The sequence below is a fragment of the Electrona antarctica genome (genome assembly GCF_951216825.1).
Source record: "Electrona antarctica genome assembly, chromosome: 17".
In the NCBI taxonomy this organism is placed as follows: domain Eukaryota; kingdom Metazoa; phylum Chordata; class Actinopteri; order Myctophiformes; family Myctophidae; genus Electrona; species Electrona antarctica.
Window position 1 is genome coordinate 14,952,913 of NC_136798.1, and position 24,066 is coordinate 14,976,978.

General features: G+C 40.4%; 2 protein-coding genes across 3 annotated transcripts in view; both read left to right on the plus strand.

Annotated features, from left to right (window-relative positions):
• Nucleotides 1–5,659: 5,659 nt before the first annotated feature.
• ttc32 (tetratricopeptide repeat domain 32) lies at nt 5,660–6,588 on the plus strand. Its single transcript, XM_079526810.1, has 3 exons — nt 5,660–5,814; nt 5,997–6,163; nt 6,380–6,588. Exons 1-3 carry the CDS (start codon nt 5,696–5,698, stop codon nt 6,505–6,507), a joined length of 414 nt encoding a protein of 137 aa, XP_079382936.1. The 5' UTR covers nt 5,660–5,695; the 3' UTR covers nt 6,508–6,588.
• A 1,268-nt stretch (nt 6,589–7,856) lies between these two features.
• Nucleotides 7,857–24,066, plus strand: part of zpax1 (zona pellucida protein AX 1) — a 190,801-nt gene continuing 174,591 nt past the window's right edge. Inside the window, exons 1-21 of one of the 2 annotated variants that reach the window (XM_079526634.1) lie at nt 7,857–7,995; nt 8,082–8,158; nt 8,341–8,436; nt 8,525–8,649; nt 8,796–8,939; nt 9,044–9,136; nt 9,270–9,434; nt 9,523–9,619; nt 9,697–9,914; nt 10,004–10,160; nt 10,850–11,070; nt 11,478–11,595; nt 11,943–12,142; nt 12,223–12,337; nt 12,413–12,582; nt 13,221–13,333; nt 13,417–13,547; nt 13,791–13,977; nt 14,124–14,262; nt 14,383–14,506; nt 15,088–15,165. In XM_079526634.1, coding sequence (XP_079382760.1) covers nt 7,976–7,995; nt 8,082–8,158; nt 8,341–8,436; nt 8,525–8,649; nt 8,796–8,939; nt 9,044–9,136; nt 9,270–9,434; nt 9,523–9,619; nt 9,697–9,914; nt 10,004–10,160; nt 10,850–11,070; nt 11,478–11,595; nt 11,943–12,142; nt 12,223–12,337; nt 12,413–12,582; nt 13,221–13,333; nt 13,417–13,547; nt 13,791–13,977; nt 14,124–14,262; nt 14,383–14,506; nt 15,088–15,165 — 2,788 coding nt within the window. In that variant the 5' untranslated portion in view covers nt 7,857–7,975. Of the gene's footprint in view, nt 7,996–8,081; nt 8,159–8,340; nt 8,437–8,524; nt 8,650–8,795; nt 8,940–9,043; nt 9,137–9,269; nt 9,435–9,522; nt 9,620–9,696; nt 9,915–10,003; nt 10,161–10,849; nt 11,071–11,477; nt 11,596–11,942; nt 12,143–12,222; nt 12,338–12,412; nt 12,583–13,220; nt 13,334–13,416; nt 13,548–13,790; nt 13,978–14,123; nt 14,263–14,382; nt 14,507–15,087; nt 15,211–24,066 lie in introns of those variants that run through there. The other variant, XM_079526633.1, reaches the window with a different exon arrangement.

The following is a 24,066-nucleotide window of genomic DNA, read 5'->3' on the forward strand; positions in this document are numbered from 1 at the left end:
AGTAAATATCTTAGTGAGGCACTGACATTTCTATTAACAATGTGTTAAAGCAGGGATGTCCAAACTTAGAAAAAATATATGAAAACATCAAAGGGCCAACTACCTACCTACAGTACATATCATAATGTACTTTCAGACCATATTAAAGTCATGTACAAATGCATTGCATTTCATCAAGCTGTGAATAAAACACAAATAATTTTCAGCCTTATTTAATATTACCAAATATTATGAGATGTGCAAGGCATTTGTAATGCAGCTACCAACAATCCTGATACAGTAGTATCAGGATTGATAGTATGAGGTAGGCTACATCTCTCTTTCCTTTGCATTACAATGACAGTCATTTATGACTGGGCCCATATTAAACCAGAGATCTCAAATCCTGCCATAAATAAATAAACAATCTGCGTTTAATGGCCATTATCAAGATGTTTGGGCCATTAGCCTATCTCTGGAACAGAATCAATCAATCTGCTCAGTTTAAAGCTTGTAGGACGCGTGACTTTGAGAACATTAAGCACATTGATTGGGGGCCAGTCGAAATTGTGCCGTGGACCGCAATTGGCGAGCAGGCCGGACTTTGGAGTACCATGACTTTACAGAAATAGTGAACGTTTGAGAGATCGAAATAACATTTTATTAAAACCACCATATCCATAGATGAGGATGAATAACTTTCAAATCTGTGTGAGTGGCAAGCACCCGGACCTGATTTACTAATGTAGGTACTACAGAATGCTACTGGTTTTACCACAACTTCCTTTTCGCCCCTCAATTATTGTCCAAAAAAACATAAATCCAAAGGAAGAAAGAAAAGCACTGTGTTTGCCCTGGAATGAGTTTACTCTTTTATCTGAAACACCACTGACAACCTGTCTGCTATGCCTGTGTGAGGTAGTCAGTCAACAGTCCAACATTTACTTCTAGTCTGGTTTGGATCCTCTCCCTTCCTTTTACCACCCAGCTGTTTTCTGGTTGTTTGCCATTCCACTGGCTTTCATGGATACCACACACAGGCACACACACACACGCACACACACACGCGTGCGCGCACCCACCCATACACGCACGCACTCACGCACGCACGCACGCACGCACGCACACAAGCACGCACGCACGCACGCACGCACGCACGCACGCACGCACGCACGCACGCACACACACACACACACACACACACAAACACAGACACAGGCATTTGAAAAGGGACAGTATGTCCTGGTATATGCATGGTACTGACATAGCATTGGTATGTTACTACTAAAAGTTATTGAGGAGTTGGAGGAAAGGATTTGTGAGGCTGTTGCTAAATGTGCTTTTTTTGGAGGGAGGTGGAAATATATATTTGCCTTTGGATATTGTGTTTTTATTTATTTTGATTTACTTTCTGTTTTGTCTTCTACAAACTATTTAAAGGCCACACATTACATCAATAAGAATTTGTATATTATCACTGAGGCATCTGCCTTTGATTTTTTTTCTTTAAAAAAAATAAAACAGAGTTGAAACATTATAGTTTCATTATTATATGGGCATGGCCACGTAGCCTTTGGTGTGGTCAATTTGTTAGAGCTATGGAAAAGAAAATGTTTAGGGTAAATTACGATGTCAATAATTCTTGCCAGCCAAGTCTATGGACTTTAATGTTTGTTTAGGGTAAATAATGATGAAATTTGTGCCAGCCAAGTCTATGGACTTTAATGTTTGTTTAGGGTGAATTATGATGTAATTCGTCTTTTTAAACAAACAAACTTAAATCTTTAGGTTTTTTTTAAAGGTTACACTTTTTATTCTGACAGCAGCCATTGCTATAGACTAGAGTGTTTGTTCAGTAACATCCCATCTCTCCAGTTCTTTAGTAAACAGAAAATACATTTTCAGTTCGGAATTCCAATTTTGTCCACTCAGGAGAGAGAATGCCACAAACATAATCTATCAACTTTAATAGTGGTCCAGTTCCAATATTGTCTGCCCATTTGTTTTTATTATGATCATTATTGCATTTCATCACTTCCAATATATCCAGCTATATATGCACTTAGAGTCAGAAAGTCAATCAGTTTATGAAATCCCAAAATCGATCAGTGAATAAATCAGTTTATGAAATCCCAGCATCGATCAGTGAATAAATCATGACAAATGAGAACCCCCCAACCCCCCCATACATTTACACCATTAAAAGGTTTACAACAAACATGCTATTATTTGTGTGAAATAATTAATATTATTACACTTTACTGATATTATTATAAAAGCCTTCTGAAAATGTCTTTCTCAATGTTGAAACATTCATTATCTGAAAATAAAAGTGACCTTTTAAGGATTAGCACAACACTGTGGTTTCGCTGGCGGTTTACTGTCATTGAAGAGGTTACATGAGGTGGCTTTGATGGATGTTTGGCCTGTTTCTGCCAGACCACGAGTGGATTTTGATACTCTCTGGTAATTCTCTCAGCAAACAGCAATATTTGGGGTGCTAGAAGAAACACCAACTCCTGGGTCACTGAACACAAGCTTTTTTATGTACGTCAGCGGTGCCAAAGAAAGCCTTCCCAGTCATTGCTCCTAAACTCTGGAACCAGCTACCTAGCCCTGTCAGGCTTGCTACAACACTACCTGTTTTAAAACACATCTTAAAACTATTTTTTATTCATTGGCTTTTAAACTGTGATTGATCTTTGTACTCTTGTTTAACTGCATTGTGTGTTCTTTTTGTATTGCATTTTGTTTTTATTATTGTTATTATGCCTAACCTTACAGCACTTTGGTCAGCAACTCTGTTGTTTTTAAATGTGCTTTATAAATAAAGTTAGATTGGATACATTATTTTGACCCTCGGTTAGGGTTCGGGTTCTTGGTAAATGAAATAGTAATAATAATAATTATATTAATAATACAGTTACAAAATGATCTACGAGACTAATCAGAATAATAGAAAATCACACCCGTGTGAAGTGACTGGTGCAACTCCGTGTGGGGGTCCCGGGGGGGTCCCCGGAAGTTCCAGACCCACAGGAACGTGTCCAGGGTGCCGGCCCTGTTTCGGTGAGCCGCGCCGCATCCGAAACGGTAGAGAAATGAGAGAGTTACCATGTAGGGGTCCCCGGGGAGGGGGGGGGGGTCCCTGGCTGGGGGAGGTCCCCGGAAGGCCGGCCCGGTTCCGGCAAGCCACCCCGCGTCCGAAATGGTTGAGAAATGTCCGCCCCACGTCCGATACGGTTGAGAAATGAGTTACTGTGTGGGACTGAGTTAGCCTGGCTAATAAGCCAGACCGAATCAGCCTAATACCACACGACAGTGTGATTTGAGTCTGGACTGAGTTACCGTGTGGGGGTCCCCAGGGGATCCCTCTACTGTACTGTATACTCACACCCGAATTCATCATACAGTTAATGTGTGTGTGTGTGTGTGTGTGTGTGTGTGTGTGTGTGTGTGTGTGTGTGTGTGTGTGTGTGTGTGTGTGTGTGTGTGTGTGTGTGTGTGTGTGTGTGTGTGTGTGTGTGTGTGTGTGTGTGTGTGTTAGGCTGCACAACAGTGACACTTGGTTGTGTAAACCAACCAAACGGACGGACACACATAGCTCCTTAATGGAGTGGTTGCACCACTCAAAAAAACAAGTAGTAAATGAAAACAGTAAAGAATTAAGTATAGAACCTACATAAAGTGTGTTTGGAGGAAAACGCAAAAGGGGGACCCCAGCCCTCCTATAGATCCTGTAAACAGATCTCTATTATGTGCTTTCTTGACCCACAAATGCCTTACAACCTGAGTGCTGTGTTTGCATGCCCACCGACTGCCCATTCTGGGTGGTGTGGGGGGGACCTCAAAGATAATTGGCCCAGTGGCCCCTGCTAGTCTTATTCCGTTCCTGGGTTTCGTGCAAGATTGAAATACTGCATGTGTATAGTGATTTAGACCCAGGCTGGGATCAAACCCCAGTCTCCCACTCGACATAACCAACGCACAACCTACCGTGTCAATAGACCTGACCCGAGTTGTTGTGCCGGGTCTTGTCTGGGGCACTCCACACGGTTGGAATGTAATTTGTGCAAAGTACAGATTAATTGCGATAGGAAAGCAAAGACAGAGAAGATGGGATGACATGCAGGTCCCAAGCCAGGAATCAGATCGGGGACATCACGTTGTAAACGACAAAATCCATAATGGTAATTTCAGAGTTAAATTACAGTAACCCTCCAGGTTTTACTGTGTGGTTATATGGTCAGTGCTTTTATTGGCTGAGCCACTGACTACTAGACTGTTGAAATGTCTACACTCGAATACCAACCCCTACATATAGTCTACTTTATTTTGTTACTTACTGTTATTTTGCACCATTTTACACGACTTGTGGACGTCTTCATGTGAGTCCTGAACTTGTGATGTACTATGACACGCTCAAGAGTTCTAACCACTTGTGCATCATTGTGCATGGCTGCGTTGTCTGTGTGCCTCGCCTTCAACTGCTTCCTCCTCCACTGGGTCAGAGGGTTTGACCTGCTAGAACCTGACCACACAGTCCAGAGATGAATGGGGCATAAAGGAAGTGTCTAATTCCTTGAGGTGTCATTTTCCACCAGGGCAACTGACCCCTCGCTTGGGAGGTCACCCATGAAGGAATTTCTCACCACTTTGCTCACTGGATTTCTTTTTGTTTTCCTGCAACACACAAGTCACTGAGAATATTGAAGCATTCCCTCTCAAATTGAGAAACATCTGTAGCCTATAATTAAGGTTGCCACCTTTGAGATCTTGAAAGGGACACTCTTTACGCCTGTGTGGCAAAGCCACACAGGCGTTTTGGGGTTATGCATTCTGAAATGCATAGACATTTATGCATTTCGGAACACATAGGCCTATGAGCGTCGCAGACCCGGAAAAGAATTCCCCGTTCATTTTCCTCATAGACTTAAGTATTTATTTAAAGACATTTACACCGCGGACAAAGCCAACTCTTGTCGTGACAAATCATGACAATAAAAACAATGTTTTGGGCCGAACAAATAATTAGAAAGAAGAAAAAAACGGAAGGTTACAACACTTTTTTTGTTGTTTTTCTTCTTTGTAATTATTTGTTTGGTCCAAAATATTGTGTTTGTTGTCATGATTTGTCACGACTCGAGTTGGCTTCTTACGACGCTTAAAAGGTCTTTAAATAAATACTTTTTGAAATGTCTATGGGAAAAATGCATTGGGAATTATTTCCTGGGCCTGGCATCATTATGAAAGGGGGCAGGACTGCATTGTCTGCATATGTCTGTTTTGCAGTTTGAAATTAGAAACGGTTACATGAATAAAGTAAAGTAAATACAATTATGCTTTGGAAAGTTTTATGAAATAATATAAATTATGTATGATTTGAACCTTGATTTAATACATTAATAAACAATCAACCATATTTGTCTACTGAAATAGTCTAGGCTATATGTCCACATCAGAAGCCAGGTAAACACATCTTGTATAAACACAGATAAATGCCGATAATAATACTGTAAGTTTAGGGAACTTTACAAATGAGCGCTTTTTTTTAACCAAGGCTCTGTCCGGACTTGTATAACGGTACGATCCCTCTAATGAGCGCATTAAAACCTGATTGGATAGTCTTTCCAATGTCACTCGATCATGACATGTCGTCATTTCCTTCCTGGGTTAAAGACAGAAAGTAAACAAACATACCGCAACACTTAAGTTCATGGAAGGAGAAGATCTTTCTAAAACTATCGAAAAGGCTCACGCCGAGTTTAAGAAACAGAATTTCCAACCGGCAGAAGAACTTTACACAACATTTATCTCATCCTGCTTGCACATGGGGTATATACCGTATATGCGTTGCTACTTGCGCAGCTTTATCACTCTGCAGTGGGGTTATAGTTAGCCACTAGTAGCCACCAGCTAACTGGACAGAAAGCTGCTGCACAGTATAGTTTTAACTTTTATATTGTATGGCATTTACACTATAGTTGTATTAACCTCAGGCTCTCCCTTATTTACAGAAAATGTCAAGCTAGCAAGCTGGCTCATGCTTTCAACAATCGCGGGCAAATAAAATACTTCAGGGTGGATTTCTACGAGGCAATGGAAGACTATACTAAAGCAATGCAGGCTGATGGTCAATTCGAGGTGCCATACTACAACAGAGGACTAATTCGTTATAGATTGGGTATGGGTAATGTCTGACACACTGTGACTTTGACATTTGAAAGGGCATTTATTACAGACTGGAGTGACATAAGCTGCTATCCTTTTTTTTAGACACTAGATGGAGCTGTATACACACCCAATTAATTCAAATGCTCACAGTATCTTAAACAGTGAAGTCAACACACTGTGTTGAAGACAGTACTGTATATTCACATTTAAATTGTGTCTTTTGCAGGTTTTTTCGAAGATGCCAAGAGCGACTTTCAGCAGGCCCTACAGCTTGATCCAGATTTCCAAGATGCCAAAATTAGCCTACAGCAAACATTGCTGGACCAGCAGCACAAGATCAATAGAGGATACTGAATGTAATAGAAATAGACCAAAGACTTAACTTTTCAATGTTTTCAATCTAAAAATGAGCAAATTAAATGTTTAATATCTGTTCGTCATGGGGCGCTGATACAAATTAATATATTTCAGCTGCACAGAAATGTAAGAATTTATTTTAAAAATGACTTGAACAATAATCATGACAAAAAGGTTCCATGCTAATAACACGCAAAAAATATACATAAGCAATAATTAATTGAAACCTATTTATTCTCGAAAATCATTGAGATTGATCCTTGTTTGCAGTGCTGTTGAGAATACACACGGCTAATAATTCTTACAAGAATTATATTTAATAATGAAAACACAAGATCTACAGTATACTATTATAGGCTACGTATGCACATTGCAGTATCATCACACCCTTTAATAGTTTGTGGCCAAGTGTAGACCGTTCCTTGTCACATAACTCACCAGCTTCAGTTTTCAAAATCTACCCACAGAACTCATCTCTGCAGTAAAACCTAGTAAATGTGGTACCGTAACAATAAGGTGTGGGCTATTTCTTGAGTTTGTAAATAAATGGTAAATGGTGCATTTATATAGCGCCTTAATCCAAGGCGCTTTACATAGATGTCTTGCTCAAGGACACTTCGACACTAACTCTGGGGGAGCCTGGGTTCAAACTGGCAACCTTGCAGTTACCATCCGGCCACTCTACCCCTGAGCCACCGCCGGCGCCTAAATACAGCAATAAAAGTGTTTTTGATGACAGTGTCCTATTTATTTGCATGGGTTTATAAGACGCCAAAAGTACAGTTTCAGTGGTCAGACCTTAAGTAATTTTACAAGTCTTAAACAAAATATTCTGTCTTAATATCTCTAGATGCAAAGTATGCATAACATCTGCAAAAGCCTAAAGCATTCCTAAAGCATTTAATAATTTACAGTAGACTTCAATAGAATCAATCATCTAGAAATAGGACACTTCACTAAAGAGTTGATCCCTTACAATCTTACATACATTACATACTTGCATAATAAAACAAAAAATAACCTAATCTCAATTTCTCTTAAGTAGCATACTAGCATTATTCATGCAGTTTCTTGGGCTAATGATTATGTTGACGAAGTATGCACATATAGCCAGGGATGTTTATCCTTTGTAAATAATTATACTTCCCATACCCGGCCGGTAGGTACACCGGTACACACCTTAGTGTGTATATACTCTAAGGTACACACACATACAAACTGTCCCAATTAAGTAGACTTGCAGTGATAGGGCTACTCAAGGAGTAACCTTGCGTCACCAGGCTTCCCACCTCTCAGAGGAGGCTTGTGTAGCGGCTAGCCTATCACTGATCTTTGTCACCTGTGCATTGTGAATCACTGAAACATAAAACAGCTGTTGAGGAATTAGCGATTTCACCAAGCACTGTGTAAGGCTCTGCCAGTGCTTTTTATTCACTTTGTGGGACTAGGCCTACTTATCTTTATTATGAGGAGAATTGGGAGTGTGTAAGTGTTTGTGAAGAATTTAGCATACGTTTTTCCACAAGCCATTGTAACATCATTGTAGACTTGATGTGTCTTTTTTATTTTAGCATGTCGTGGATTTTGATTGCTGCAGTAGTCCTCTTGCTTCAAGCAAGGCCAAGTATAAGTTCAAAATCACAGCCAAGTAAGTGCTTAATTCATACTAAACATGTATTTTAATACCTCAAGTCATTTTATGTATGAGCTAATAAATCACTTGAATCATACCTCAAGTTTAATATGAGCTAACAAATCACTCCTATCATACCTTTTTTGATGGGAGTGTTTTCATGGTATCTGAGTTAATCATCCGTTTCCTCAAAACAGGCAGTGGTTTAAAGTCTGACTGTGTGGGAAATGTCATGAGGTTGACATTAGACAAGGCTCTTGCTGCGGGGAACCAATTAGAAGTTGGAGCCGTCAGTGAGTGTCTTCATTCTTAATATCTGGGTCACCAAAACCAATCCTTGTAATGTTTATTAATGCTTTCCAATTCCCCACTCCCTCCCAGATGGTTCTCAACGCATGCATTTAACACCAATCATGGCTGCTCAATGTGGATATAGCATGGAATCTGACCCATGGGGTAACACCAGAATCTATGCATCCTTGATGGGCTGTTATGTGGACAATCATGTATGTAAAAAAACCAAGAATACAAGTTTTGTATAATTTTATATCACTGACTCATGGAGGGGTGTGTGTCGGGGTGGAAGGGTGGAGTAACGCACCTGAAGAGCTAAACCTGCTGCATTTTGTTTTCTGCATTTCTGTTTTCCTAGGAAGATGAGACATTTAATGTTCGCTTGAGACTCCAAATGTACAACACAACTACATCAGATGTCGTTACTCATAACATTTCTAAAATTTGTAAAGAACCGCGTTGGCGCTCGGAGGAGATTCTTTGTGATAGAAATTATATGGAAGTAAGTCACTCAACAATGGGATCAGATATTAAGATGCAAAACCATATTTAAAATATCTAAAATGGTGAGTTTAATGATTTATTTTTTGTTTTTGTTTTTTTAAGGTGTCAAACCTCGTGCCTGACATTACAGATGAGGGCCAGGAAGCCCAGGATATGAAACTTCAAGATGACTCTAAACTCAAAGCAGTTCCTGGTGTAGGCTACTAGTTTGAGGCTTTGTATTATTTAGATATCTTTATTTATTTTGTGTCTCAAAGGAGTCAAAAACCACTGATTTGGGGGTTGTAAAATATATATATATATATATATATAATTTTTTCTCCTGCAGACAACTGGTGCTGCTCATGGTATCTGGAAGATGACATTTCACACTCCTGAGCCAGTGGGGATGTTGCTGAAGGACGCTCAAGAAGCTGGCGTTGGCGCCATGACCACCCCTAGCCGCTTGGTTTTACGAAGCGCATACAACACAGCAAGGACTTACACTGAGACTGTAAGCATTGAGCAACCAAGCCTCCTCCCTGCACTCAGTCTCTGCATGTTTTCTTTTCTTATAAAGTCACTTTAAATGTACTCTTTAGGTGGCTGGAGTTCCCATGGAGGTTTTCAAAGTGAGCACATATTATAAATTGCCAAATGATATCATAGTTATCAACTCGGCAGCTGCATGTCCTGTAGGTGAGTCTTTTACAATAAACTGAGTTTTATCAATTTAACAAGGTGTACTGCAGTACTAACCTTTTTTTCTGCAATAGGTGGTGTGCTCTTTACTGAGAATATGATCTCCTGGCATGTACCTCGGAGTATAACACCACTAATCAATGGTCTCATCAAAATCGTTGAAATGCACATGGGAATTAATGGTCAGAGACTCGCTAAAACTCAGATGGCTGCCCGCCGCTACACGCTGTCTGCTACAGAATCTCACATCATCACAGAGCTTCCAATTGGATCACCGGATGGTTACTACAAGGTTCAGACACTGTGGATAGACTGTTGATGTGGCTCATTCTAGGGTATGTCTATTTGCATGTTTTATTAATGTGACATGAATTATTGCAGAGTCATGCCCCAGATAACCAGTACCACATCACCTACACGGTTGAACCAATGCTGGAGTTGCTCTGGTGGTCGGAAGACACCCAGGCTGATACCAAATATAAGGTGCTGTACCCCATTACCACCCCTATGATGCCCCGGCCTCTGCACTTCTATGACAGTAAGTCTCTTGGTAGAGAAATACCCATTTTTAATCGCATGAATGCTAGCATCCCACTAATGACAGATTTGCAAACTAGCAATGCATCTGGAGATTGTAGGTCTGCTATTTTCTGCAGATTTGGTGTAGAGGGGAAATGCTAGCAGACCTAGTATAGAGCCATGGGGGTCCTCGGTCGTATATAAGGTTTAAGTGGTTAAGCTCAACCCTTGGCAAATGGTATAAACAAATGTTCAATTTTACAAATGTAGTCTTTAATAAAAAAAAAATGTGGCCATATCGTGATAAACATTCACTTTTACTCAAAGTAATAGTTTACTTACAAATTGGCTTTGATTTCAACCCACCACTTTGCTGCTGTTAGTCTACTGGAAGCTCCCATAAGTCCCATGTTAGACCCAGAAATGTTGGTTAGTATAAACTTGTATGATTCAAATGTCATCTATAGGCTTAGAAAATGAGATTAAGCTTGGTTGCTAAAAGGTGCATGTTGAGTAATTAGCATAATATGTGACTTGCCCATTAGCCACTTTCCAAAATGTGCTGACCTCATCACATTTGTGATGACGGCTATGGCAGTTTTTAGCCCAAGGAGTTTCTTTTTATTATCGATTAAGCCTATACATAACATTTAAGTTATTTATTCAAGTTTATACTAATCACCATTTCTGGGTTTATGAAAATTCCAGTAGACTATGTTCCAGATACCATCCCTGAGGGAGTGTTTAGGATCACCTTGGGGAACTTTCTCCATGATGTGGAGCTGGTGAACATCACCTTTTCCAGTGGGTTGCTCACTGTTGATGAGTGCAATGACAAGGGTTTCCATGTCCATTACCACACACACTCCAATGGCTCCAAGACCTTCTCTCTTCAAGTGCCCTTCTCTGACCATGCCGTCCTGAAACATGTATGTACAGTTGATGACTTGTGTAACTGTGTATAAGACCCTTAATTAGAGAACAACTTCCCCCATTTTCAACTTATGTTCATATAATTGGTCCTCATTAATGCTCATATGGTACACTTTTCTTCTACTCGTTCTGTCAAGAGTAGGGCTGTGGACAGTTCAGAAACCTTCATAGCAGTGACCTCATCAACAAGATTTTGAGGGGTGCCAGCCCCTCCTATATCCAGCTTTTAGTATATGTTCACAAACTTTGTCATACACAAACATTAGATTCCCATTGACAATGAATGGAGAATTTTACGTCATACGTTAAAGTACAACATCACTTTTATTTAATTTATTTTTAATCTGAGGATTTTACTCTTATGTATGGTTACATTTTGTATACATTTTTATTTCTCTCACAGAACCCTGAACCCTGGTTTACAGTCTACTTCCTGTCGCTGACATACGGGCTTGTCATTCAGCCTGAGCAAACTCCCTTCTCTTACACAGTAGAGGTGGAGCGATCTCTGCGGGATGTTGGTGAGCTCATGTGGCTTCTGTCTACCTTTTGGGAATTACTAATGTGATATGTATGTATTTCTCATGCAGCTAATGCCATGAGTTTTCATGAGTGTTCCTGATGACCTCCCAATATTGATTTCTTTAAATTGTATATTTCTGTGTAGCAGTGTACATCTCTTCATCAAAGTGTTAATTTAGCTCATTTAGAGTTTGGGCTTATTAGTGCTTATTGCCATTTCTTTAGTGAGCTGCACTGTAATAACTATTGTGGTTGATGACAAATATTAACTTAAAAAACAACCGTGAAGAGCAGGTCTTTGGTTAACATGATTATGTACAATGCAATGTGTCCTACTTGTTTTTAGTTCTACCTAGCGTCACTGGCACCTGTGACCAGAACATGTTTTACATCAGTGTGAAATATGGGAGTCAGGGCCACAACTTCCAGGCCATTCTTGGCAATCGGGAGCTGACTCTTGAGCTGGCAGAGATCTACAAACGCACTGAAAATGGCACACACTTCAGTCTTGTGGTGCCATACAACTCCTCTGACATAGCATTTGAGGTAGGTTGAGGCTATAGCGCAGTGTGAGAGATTATAACATGACCTTGATGATGGCACTGGCTATAAATCTTTGTTTACAGCTGATCGAGTCCTCATCAGTCAAAGCCAGAGTTGACTTGCTTCTGTGGGAGCCCAACAAGGAGTGGAATCTTGCTGATTTCTCTCTGGCCTGCAACTTCCCTTTGACCACAACTGGTAATGTGTCAAATCAAATTTGTTGCATTTTTGTTTGCTGGTCTAGGAAATTGCTGACTAATAGACTCTTTTCAGAGTGTCACGCTAATGGAACTGTGACTGCGCTGGCTGTGAAAGTGGAATCTGCCCATACGCTAATCCCTAGTTGGCTGACATTGAAGGACCCATCCTGCAAACCAGTTTTCAGTGATGACCGCTTTGCATATTTCTCTTTCACTGTTGATTCCTGTAGGACCACTAGAAAGGTACGAGTCCCCCAAATAGTTTTTACTTTTCATTTTGGTTTATCCGGTACACGATTCATATAAACTCTAAATATGGGAGTTTAGGTCACTCATTATCATTGTAAGATCTTACCAGATCTTACTGACTAACTACTGCAAACCTTACCAGATCTTACTGACCTTAACCACTGCAAACCATACCTATCGTTAACCATTTATCTAATCCCTAACTAAAACGCTACCTTTTTTTATTAATATATTTAACCATCTCTGACCTAATTCCTACATTGAATCATATCTAACCCCACTTGATGCCTACATTTAACCCAACTGAATGGCTGGACAATGGAAAGTAAGAGTTTACATAGTACACGTAGTGCATGCATAAACGTTCCTTAATGATTATATCTGTTTTCAGTATTTATTTATGATGTATTTTCTCTATTATGGTTATTGTAGAGGTCAATTTGTATTGGTGGTGGGGTGGGGGTCGCGAGACATGGCCAAAGCATTTCCGGGGGTCCCCAGCCAAAAACGTTGAGAACCCCTGCGCTAAACCACAACGTCACTTTGGCTCTGGCTGTTGCACATGTATTATGAATACTGTTGGTTCAGGAGACAATACCTTATTTTTTTCATTTTATTCCTCTCACGTGTAGTTCTCTGACAACTACGTACTGTATGAGAATGAAATTGGCCTTGATGAGAAGAGCATGCATCGTTCATCCAAATCTCAATCCAAATCTCAAACGTTTCCACCAGTTGAGTACAGGTATAAAGACTCCTATCCTGTTTGTAATCTGTGTCAATCTGTGAGTTCCTGCTGTAGACCTTAAATACCCTTTGCACTTACAGGCACACAATTTCCTGCTTCTATTTGGTCCATGATACGAAGACGATGGCATTCCACTATAGACCACGGGATACTGAACCTACAGCAGAGCCTGGGTCAGGACAGCTGTCGGTACAAATGAGACTTGCTCAGGGTAAGAACTTGAAACTATAGTATACAAATTGACCTCATATCCAGCTGTTTTGTATACTCTGGATGTAAAGGTCCAAGTGATCTTGTCCCAATGTAGTTATGAACTACAAAATGTAGATGCATGTAAGTCCAAGTTACTGAGCAAATGCATTTTACTTGGTAAATATTCTACACCACTTTACCAGTGATCCAACTTTATTTACTCTTGCCACTATATCAGTGATTATCTTTATTTTGACCTCAGATTCATCATATGAACACTTCTACCAAACACATGATTACCCAGTAGTGAAGTACCTAAGGGAGTCATTGTATTTTGAGGTGGAACTGGAGTCTGCTGAACCTCAGTTAGAGCTCATCTTGGAGAACTGCTGGGCTACTCTACATGAAAACAGGACTTCTTTACCAAGTTGGGACATCATTGTAGATGGGTAAAGCAATAACTATTGATATGAATACTTGGAAGACATGGCATGCTACTATTGCTTTCTGATCATAATGTTGAATGTTTTTAAACTTGTAAACCTCTCTACATTTTATATACATGCTTGTGTTCATGATTTTCTCAATTAACTAGGTGTGGGAACCTTGACGACAGCTATGTGACAGTCTTTCACCCCATTAAGAGTCACACAAGGGCTGCATTCCCTGGCCATGTAAAACGCTTCTCTATGAAGATGTTTACCTTTACTAAGAGTGATGTTCTGGAAGACCAGGTATACTGAACAGCTGTTTTGTTTTCTCGTGCAACATAAAATCCAAGCCAGGTTAATCTGTAGATGCTCACAAGAGTCTAACAGCTTGAGATGCCTGTGTATTCAATTCTCGAACTGCAGATTTATGTTCACTGTGACGCAGTGATTTGTGAGACTAACAACCGGGTAGATGGCATCTGCAGTGGCCAGTGTGGAAGCCTTGCAAACGTGAGAAACGCCAAGTCGCAAAGTGGACTAAAAAGGGGTAAGGACAAGAAACTGCAGCATAACTGTTACTATGATGCATGCCCCAGCTGATCCTAATCCTGTATGCCACAATGCTCAAAGGCACATTCCTTTATGATTATGTAGATTTGTGGTCTAATATAGCATGACAAGCACAGCATTTATGCATGCTAGTACCAGTGGTCATCAATACTGTATGTCCGTACAAGGACAAATGTGTCCGTGGCAAAGACTTGGTCTTGTCTGTGGCAAATTTTGGATATTTTTTTAATTTTTGCATATTGGGAGTCAAACTAGTTCTAGTGGTTCTCAAATGTCATTTGCAAGGACCCCATAACTCAAATGGAACCAAATGGGTCAATTTGGTTCCATTTTACAGTTATGTAGCCATTCAGGGCTAGCTCTTTGTGTTTCTGCTGATATTATTGTTCACTCTTTGTATGTTTACAATTAAATGTTGACAAATGTCCACCACAAGCCAGCATGGCGATAAACCCTGGCTAGTACTTGTGAAACACTATCCGTTTGTCTGTGCAAAGAACTCTGCTAATTGTATTACTTTTATTGCGTACAGTGAGTGACCAAAGTACTTTGTTCCAGGGCGCAGAAGTAACCGCTCAACCCAGCATCAAACGGAGCAGATCTCTTCTGGACCAATTCACTGGACCAATTCCCTGTTCAAAAAATAGAATCTTCTTAATAAATGTCTTGATCTTAATTTTTTTTCTTTGTCTGCCTGAAGTTTATTGTAATGAAAGGCTGGCCCAAAATCCTGTGTCTGAATTCTAAAAGGCTGCTGTGTTTACCAGAAGGCACAATGGGTTATGAATTTGTCTTAGAAACTTGTGGCGGAAAGCATTTCCACATGCTTGGAGTAGGCTAATGGTAGTGTCTAACATGACTTGAGAAGCATTCCATTTCCTTTTATGGGGAAGTGTTGCCCATTCCCAAATGATTAACGAACGGCTGGTTTTTGTATACAGAAGGAAATGCATGTGGAACTACTAGGCCAATTGTAAACTGTGAGGTTCAATGTTGCCATGAAATGCATTCCCTGAGCTTAGAGCCTCAACAGAATCAAAGATTTGGCCTGATATGTACATTTGCCATTATGTGCTGCAAAACGAAACATTGGAAGTCAAGATTTTTTTAAGTAAGAAGGTGAAATTCAATATTGATGTTAACCCATTTAGACCTGTTTTTAAAGGACAACTTTGGGGGGGTTTTTTTCAACCAAGGTTCATGTTTTAGGTTATTAGAGAATGTAAAAGGTGAAGTTTTCATTTTAGTGATTTGACAGGGTGGGGGCATTCAAACATGGGGCTAAATATGCATTTCTTTACTACAATTTATAGTTTCTTTTTTTTAATTATTTACTATAATCCTCCTAGACCCCAGGAAATTATATCTGGCCACAAAAGATCATGGGATCTACTGGTGTAGAGGTACCTGGGGCTCCCATACTGTGTTGTAGGCTCAATTTGTCAGTTTGTCATCTCCTTCACACCAGTAGTTCCCGTGATCTTTTGTGGCCAGATGGGGGTCTAGTAGGACTATTCAATAAAAAAAGAAATGCATATTTAGCCTCATGTTCGAATGCCCCCTACCCCCTGTCAATCGCCAAAACTAAAGAAGGCAGCAAATGGAAAAAAAATGAACACCCATCTTTTACTTTCTCTAAAACATGACCCTTGGTTGAAAAAAAAAACAAAGTTATCCTAACTATACGTTGTTCAATCCGGGAGCTACCTCTGACTCATTAGTTGTTGCTAGACATGTAGCAACATAATTCTTTTTAATTATATTTAATTTTTAAAATAATTTGAAGGTTCCTGTTTTGTTTGAGGATCTGCCTCGGGTCTAAATGGGTTAAAATATTGTACTTTCAGCTTGCAGAGCTGATCAATGATCGGACTGTAGTCACATGATCTAATGGTGAGATTTTCATGATTGGCTGGCCTCTAAGCCAATGGGCGACTAGTCCTATACGGCCAATGGGACACTAAGCCTGCTCTCATCTCCTCCACCGCACCATGACTAGAGACTGCAAACGTGACTACAGAAAGCCCCACTAAGGTACAATATGCAAGCTGATATAATGATTTGAGTCTACAGCTGCAGTTTCATACTTGGACTTTAGTTATAGCAAGGCTTGGTTTAACCCATTAAGACCATGACGCCTATTCTACAAATGCTTACTAAATCAGTATTTCTCACTTTTCAAAATGTTAAACTTGTTGATCTGCAATTTTTGAGTGGTGTAAACCACTCCTACAACTGGCTTTGTTAGTTTACTTGTCTGTCTGTCTGTCTGTTCGTACCAAAAAATGAGCATGGTTGCTATGGTCACCCAGTTCACACGGGTGTGATTTCATTACGTCAGACCACAGCTGATCAGTCTATATAAGACCTTACACCACTCAGTTCACACGGGTGTGATTTTTTTAATAGCCAAAGCAATAGTCTAAAATGTAACGGCTGCTTTCCCAGTTTAATGAGTTTCAATCACCTTTATCTCCAAAGGTGTCCCAAGTGGCATTTCTGGTCAAAACAAGCTTTATTCCTCGAGCCACGGCCCATAGTCGCTGCGGTAGTCCTTTCTGATCGTCCAGCGGGAGACCAGAAATGATGTGATATAATGGATTGCATTTGTATAGCACCTTTCTATGCACTACAGTACGTGCTTACTCAAAGCACTTCACAATGGTGTTGTGTTGTGGCAGCGGTGGCCGAACGGATAGCGGCGCGGTCTAGATACCGGAAGGTTCCCAGTTCGAACCAGCCGTCCGACACGTTAAAATTACCACCGCTGAAATGCCCTTGAACAAGGCATCAACCACTACGATGAAATGTGTTCTATGAGCAGGGCCTGGCTGGAAACAAGTTCTTGAGCTTAGCCCAGATACCCTGGGTAAATATAGATTTCATTTCATTTCATTTCATGTTAAAGGGGGTACAGTACATGCTCAGAAGGACAATACATTAATGAGGCAAGACAAGAATTTAGACTGAGCGTTTTTACTCTGGTAAGGAGCCAAACTTACATGACCTGTCATTGTGAATTTAATTGAATTGTAATAGAAAACCCAGGCTGACTCAAGGAACAGTACAAGTAGGAGAGCTTATAGGCCTATAGCCTACACTGCTACCACCACCACGGATATACGACACTTTCAGCCCATCCCCAGGAACCACAGGTCAAATGTCAAAAGAGATAACAATGGGACAGAAAACAGCTGCTCATAGAGTGATTTGATGTCCTTAAATGTAAAACAGCTTAGTACATTCCAAACTTCCTCAACATTTCCCCCATTTATTCATTTAAAAACTCAAACACCCATAACATCACAGAACAAAGAAGGTCCATTCATTGGGAGGTGAAATGGCAAACAGTCAACGCCAGCCACTTCACCAGTCACTTTCCACATTCACAGTATGTCGTTTTTTTTCATGATTTCCATCACTGGGGAAGCACTGGGAGGGCACTGGGGAGGCCCCCCAGTGTCCCCCCAGTGCATCCACAGTGTCCCCCCAGTGCATTCCCAGTGTCCCTCCAGTGCTCCAACAGTGTCCCCCCAGTGCCTCCCCAGTATCCCCCAAGTGCCTCCCCAGTGTCCCCCCCAGTGTCCCCCCAGTGCCTCCCCAGTGCCTACCCAGTGTCTGCCCAGTGTCCCCAGCCCCTTGTAATGTTAGAAATTAATAAAATAAATAAAGAAAATAACATATTGGTTAAATAAATGTGCTGTGTTTCTTTTATTCTATTACAGTGTTCATAGAACAATATCTAAAGTCAGTGCAGTATATGAATGTGGTGAGCCTGAACAGTCTGCCAAACACATAATTAACACCTGTCCCCTGTGCAGACCATCTAAAAAACAATCTATTTTGAGAGATGATACCCAAAACCAGGACACACGTGATTGTTATTAAAAACACTGAATGATGTTGCTGTTTACAACTGATTGTGTCCAGATAGCTCAGCTGTTAGAGCTCTTGCCTTTGTACCACAAGGTCATGGGTTCAGATCTTTTTAAAAAAAAAAGACGAAAATGACTCCGAGACGATGGGCTATAGCCCATGGTCTCGGAGTGATTTTCGTCTTTTTTTCAAATCCTCAAAAATGATGCAAAACGGCATGCTATAGTATGCCGTTCGAGACCATGGGCTATAGCCCATCGTCTCGGAGTGATTTTCGTCTTTTTTTCAAATCCTCAAAAATGATGAAAAACTGCATGCTATAGTATGCCGTCCGATATGGGCTATAGCCCATGGTCATAAATGATGAAAAACGAGGATTTGAAAAAAAGACGAAAATGACTCCGAGACAATGGGCTATAGCCCATGGACTCGGAGTGATTTTCGTCTTTTTTTCAAATCCTCAAAAATGATGAAAAACGGCATGCTATAGTATGCCGTTCGAGACCATGGGCTATAGCCCATCGTCTCGGAGTGATTTTCGTCTTTTTTTCAAATCCTCAAAAATGATGAAATACGGCATGCTAAAACTATGAAACATTTAAAAGATTCCTTTTCAGGCAAACATGTCCACCGTAAGATGAACCTAAATAGGTTTGAATGGGGTTTCTAGGTGTAAGTATGTAGGACTAGTAGCATGCCAAAGTTATAATTTTTTTCGGACGGCATACTATAGCATGTCGTTTTTCGTGATTTTGGAGGATTTGAAAAAAATATGAAAATCATGAAAAAACTACATACTATAGTCCATGGTTTGGAACGGCATAATATAATATGTCAAATTTTCATGATTTTGGGACACCATGTCAGAGCCAGGACTTGAACCTGCAGCCTCCTGATTCCCAGGCAGGCTCTGTACCCAGTGAGCCACTGTGCATGCTGGTCTTAAAAGGCTGAATAGCTGACAGAAGAGCCAGAGAGACTTGTTTTCATTGTGGTGCATAAACATTCGAATGTCTAGAGATAAACAACAGCAAAAGAAACAATAGACAAATCTCCTGTTATTTTATTTTTTGTATTTTATTTTTGTATCAATGTTGTACTCAAAGGGAACAGCAGACTGCATTGTGGCAGGTAGCAAGTAGATCAGTAGTAGATCAGTGACTTAGCACACTGGCTGCATGATCTGGAGATTGTGGGTTCAAACCCCACTCAAATCTTTACTTGCCAAAATATGCCATTGACCCCCATTCTGAATTTCTCAAATTTAAAAGCACTATATTTCTAAAACGATGAAACATTTCAAAGATTCCTTTTCAGGCAAACATGTCCACCGTAAGATGAACCTAAATAGGTTTGAATGGGGTTTCTAGGTGTAAGTATGTAGGACTAGTAGCATGCCAAAGTTATAATTTTTTTCGGACGGCATACTATAGCATGTCGTTTTTCGTGATTTTGGAGGATTTGAAAAAAATATGAAAATCATGAAAAAACTACATACTCTAGTCCATGGTTTGGAACGGCATAATATAATATGTCAAATTTTCATGATTTTGGGACACCATGTCAGAGCCAGGACTTGAACCTGCAGCCTCCTGATTCCCAGGCAGGCTCTGTACCCAGTGAGCCACTGTGCATGCTGGTCTTAAAAGGCTGAATAGCTGACAGAAGAGCCAGAGAGACTTGTTTTCATTGTGGTGCATAAACATTCGAATGTCTAGAGATAAACAACAGCAAAAGAAACAATAGACAAATCTCCTGTTATTTTATTTTTTGTATTTTATTTTTGTATCAATGTTGTACTCAAAGGGAACAGCAGACTGCATTGTGGCAGGTAGCAAGTAGATCAGTAGTAGATCAGTGACTTAGCACACTGGCTGCATGATCTGGAGATTGTGGGTTCAAACCCCACTCAAATCTTTACTTGCCAAAATATGCCATTGACCCCCATTCTGAATTTCTCAAATTTAAAAGCACTATATTTCTAAAACGATGAAACATTTCAAAGATTCCTTTTCAGGCAAACATGTCCACCGTAAGATGAACCTAAATAGGTTTGAATGGGGTTTCTAGGTGTAAGTATGTAGGACTAGTAGCATGCCAAAGTTTGTGCTATTGCCATTGAGAATGCATTGGGCGTTTAAGTTAAATAACTCAGAAACTACAAAACATTTCAAAGTAAAAAGTTCCAGCATGTGTCTCCACAGTAAGCTGAATTTGAAACAGTGTGAATGCAGTTTCTAGGTGAAAGTGCTTTTTTGAGTGCCAATGTCTGCCATTGAGCCCCATTGTAGATTTCTCAAATTTGAAAGCACTATATTTCTAAAACTATGAAACATTTCAAAGATTCCTTTTCAGGCAAACATGTCCACCGTAAGATGAACCTAAGTAGGTTTGAATGGGCTTTCTAGGTGTAAGTATGTAGGACTAGTAGCGTGACGACGAGTATAATGAACTGGAAGAAAAGTAACGAGTGTGTGTTCTGGTCCTGTTGATTGAGCAGAGCAGGACCTATAAACCTTGAAGGTTTATAGGTCCTTCTCAGCTCAATCAACAGGACCAGAACACACCTGGGCTGGCTGCCAGGATCACATCCACCAATGGGGAGGCTGTCTGTGTCCTGTCATGGTTTCTCCTCTGTATTATCTGATTAACATCCACGATAACACTTAAAAGCACTAAAGACACCTTTGATGCACAGCACCATTCAAATGCTCTGTACATGATCCCAAGGCCCCATTTGAAAAGTGAAACCAAGAAGAACAACTTACAACCTGAAAATCACCCTTGTTAAGATGACGTCCATGCGAGCCAGAGGTTGTGAGTTCAAATCCAGCTGAGTTCCTCCTACTTTCGCTCTGCAGCATGTTTTGGAGAATAACTTCCAGAAGAGAACTGGAAAGAGATGGAAAGCTGATGAGATTCTCAGAGAGCATGGTGGCACTCTGTGATAAGCTGCTGTCTATGTGAGCCACAGGTCGTCGGTTCAAGTTCAGCCCATGGACTCAGACGGCATACTATAGCATGCAATTTTTCATCATTTTTGAGGATTAAAAAAAAATAGACAAAAATCACTCTGAGACCATGGGCTATAGACCATGGTCTCGGAGTGATTTTCGTCTTTTTTTGTCAAATCCTCAAAAATTATGGAAAACGGCATGCTATAGTATGCCGTCCGATATGGGCTATAGCCCATGGTCATAAATGATGAAAAACGAGGATTTGAAAAAAAGACGAAAATGACTCCGAGACGATGGGCTATAGCCCATGGTCTCGGAGTGATTTTCGTCTTTTTTTCAAATCCTCAAAAATGATGAAAAACGGCATGCTATAGTATGCCGTCCGATATGGGCTATAGCCCATGGTCATAAATGATGAATAACGAGGATTTGAAAAAAAGACGAAAATGACTCCTAGACGATGGGCTATAGCCCATGGTCTCGGAGTGATTTTCGTCTTTTTTTCAAATCCTCAAAAATGATGGAAAACGGCATGCTATAGTATGCCGTCCGATATGGGCTATAGCCCATGGTCATAAATGATGAAAAACGAGGATTTGAAAAAAAGACGAAAATGACTCCGAGACGATGGGCTATAGCCCATGGTCTCGGAGTGATTTTCGTCTTTTTTTCAAATCCTCAAAAATTATGAAAAACGGCATGCTATAGTATGCCGTCCGATATGGGCTATAGCCCATGGTCATAAATGATGAAAAACTAGGATTTGAAAAAAAGACGAAAATGACTCCGAGACGATGGGCTATAGCCCATGGTCTCGGAGTGATTTTCGTCTTTTTTTCAAATCCTCAAAAATGATGGAAAACGGCATGCTATAGTATGCCGTTCGAGACCATGGGTTATAGCCCATCGTCTCAGAGTGATTTTCGTCTTTTTTTCAAATCCTCAAAAATGATGAAAAACGGCATGCTATAGTATGCCGTCCGATATGGGCTATAGCCCATGGTCATAAATGATGAAAAACGAGGATTTGAAAAAAAGACGAAAATGACTCCGAGACGATGGGCTATAGCCCATCGTCTTGGAGTGATTTTCGTCATTTTTTCAAATCCTCGTTTTCGTCTTTTTTTCAAATCCTCAAAAATGATGAAATACGGCATGCTAAAACTATGAAACATTTCAAAGATTCCTTTTCAGGCAAACATGTCCACCGTAAGATGAACCTAAATAGGTTTGAATGGGGTTTCTAGGTGTAAGTATGTAGGACTAGTAACATGCCAAAGTTTGTGCTATTGCCATTGAGAATGCATTGGGCGTTTAAGTTAAATAACTCAGAAACTACAAAACATTTCAAAGTAAAAAGTTCCAGCATGTGTCTCCACAGTAAGCTGAATTTGAAACAGTGTGAATGCAGTTTCTAGGTGAAAGTGCTTTTTGGTGCCAATATCTGCTATTGAGCCCCATTGTAGATTTCTCAAATTTGAAAGCACTATATTTCTAAAACTATGAAACATTTCAAAGATTCCTTTTCAGGCAAACATGTCCACCGTAAGATGAACCTAAGTAGGTTTGAATGGGCTTTCTAGGTGTAAGTATGTAGGACTAGTAGCGTGACGACGAGTATAATAAACTGGAAGAAAAGTAACGAGTGTGTGTTCTGGTCCTGTTGATTGAGCAGAGCAGGACCTATAAACCTTGAAGGTTTATAGGTCCTTCTCAGCTCAATCAACAGGACCAGAACACACCTGGGCTGGCTGCCAGGATCACATCCACCAATGGGGAGGCTGTCTGTGTCCTGTCATGGTTTCTCCTCTGTATTATCTGATTAACATCCACGATAACACTTAAAAGCACTAAAGACACCTTTGATGCACAGCACCATTCAAATGCTCTGTACATGATCCCAAGGCCCCATTTGAAAAGTGAAACCAAGAAGAACAACTTACAACCTGAAAATCACTGAGAGCTCAGTGGCACCCTTGTTAAGATGACGTCCATGCGAGCCAGAGGTTGTGAGTTCAAATCCAGCTGAGTTCCTCCTACTTTCACTCTGCAGCATGTTTTGGAGAATAACTTCCAGAAGAGAACTGGAAAGAGATGGAAAGCTGATGAGATTCTCAGAGAGCATGGTGGCACTCTGTGATAAGCTGCTGTCTATGTGAGCCACAGGTCGTCGGTTCAAGTTCAGCCCATGGACTCAGACGGCATACTATAGCATGCAATTTTTCATCATTTTTGAGGATTAAAAAAAAAAGACAAAAATCACTCTGAGACCATGGGCTATAGCCCATCGTCTCGGAGTCATTTTCGTCTTTTTTTCAAATCCTCAAAAATGATGCAAAACGACATGCTATAGTATGCCATTCGAGACCATGGGCTATAGCCCATCGTCTCGGAGTCATTTTCGTCTTTTTTTCAAATCCTCAAAAATGATGCAAAACGACATGCTATAGTATGCCATTCGAGACCATGGGCTATAGCCCATGGTCTCGGAGTGATTTTCGTCTTTTTTTCAAATCCTCAAAAATGATGAAAAACGGCATGCTATAGTATGCCGTCCGATATGGGCTATAGCCCATGGTCATAAATGATGAAAAACGAGGATTTGAAAAAAAGACGAAAATGACTCCGAGACGATGGGCTATAGCCCATGGTCTCGGAGTGATTTTCGGTTTTTTTCAAATCTTCAAAAATGATGAAAAACGGC

Bases quoted from the DNA above. Each gene is read 5' to 3' on its own strand.
- ttc32 (XM_079526810.1), top strand. From the start codon at position 5,696: ATGGAAGGAGAAGATCTTTCTAAAACTATCGAAAAGGCTCACGCCGAG. The intron at 5,815-5,996 runs GTATATACCGTA...CCTTATTTACAG, and splicing joins TCATCCTGCTTGCACATGGG to AAAATGTCAAGCTAGCAAGC. The intron at 6,164-6,379 runs GTATGGGTAATG...TGTCTTTTGCAG, and splicing joins ACTAATTCGTTATAGATTGG to GTTTTTTCGAAGATGCCAAG.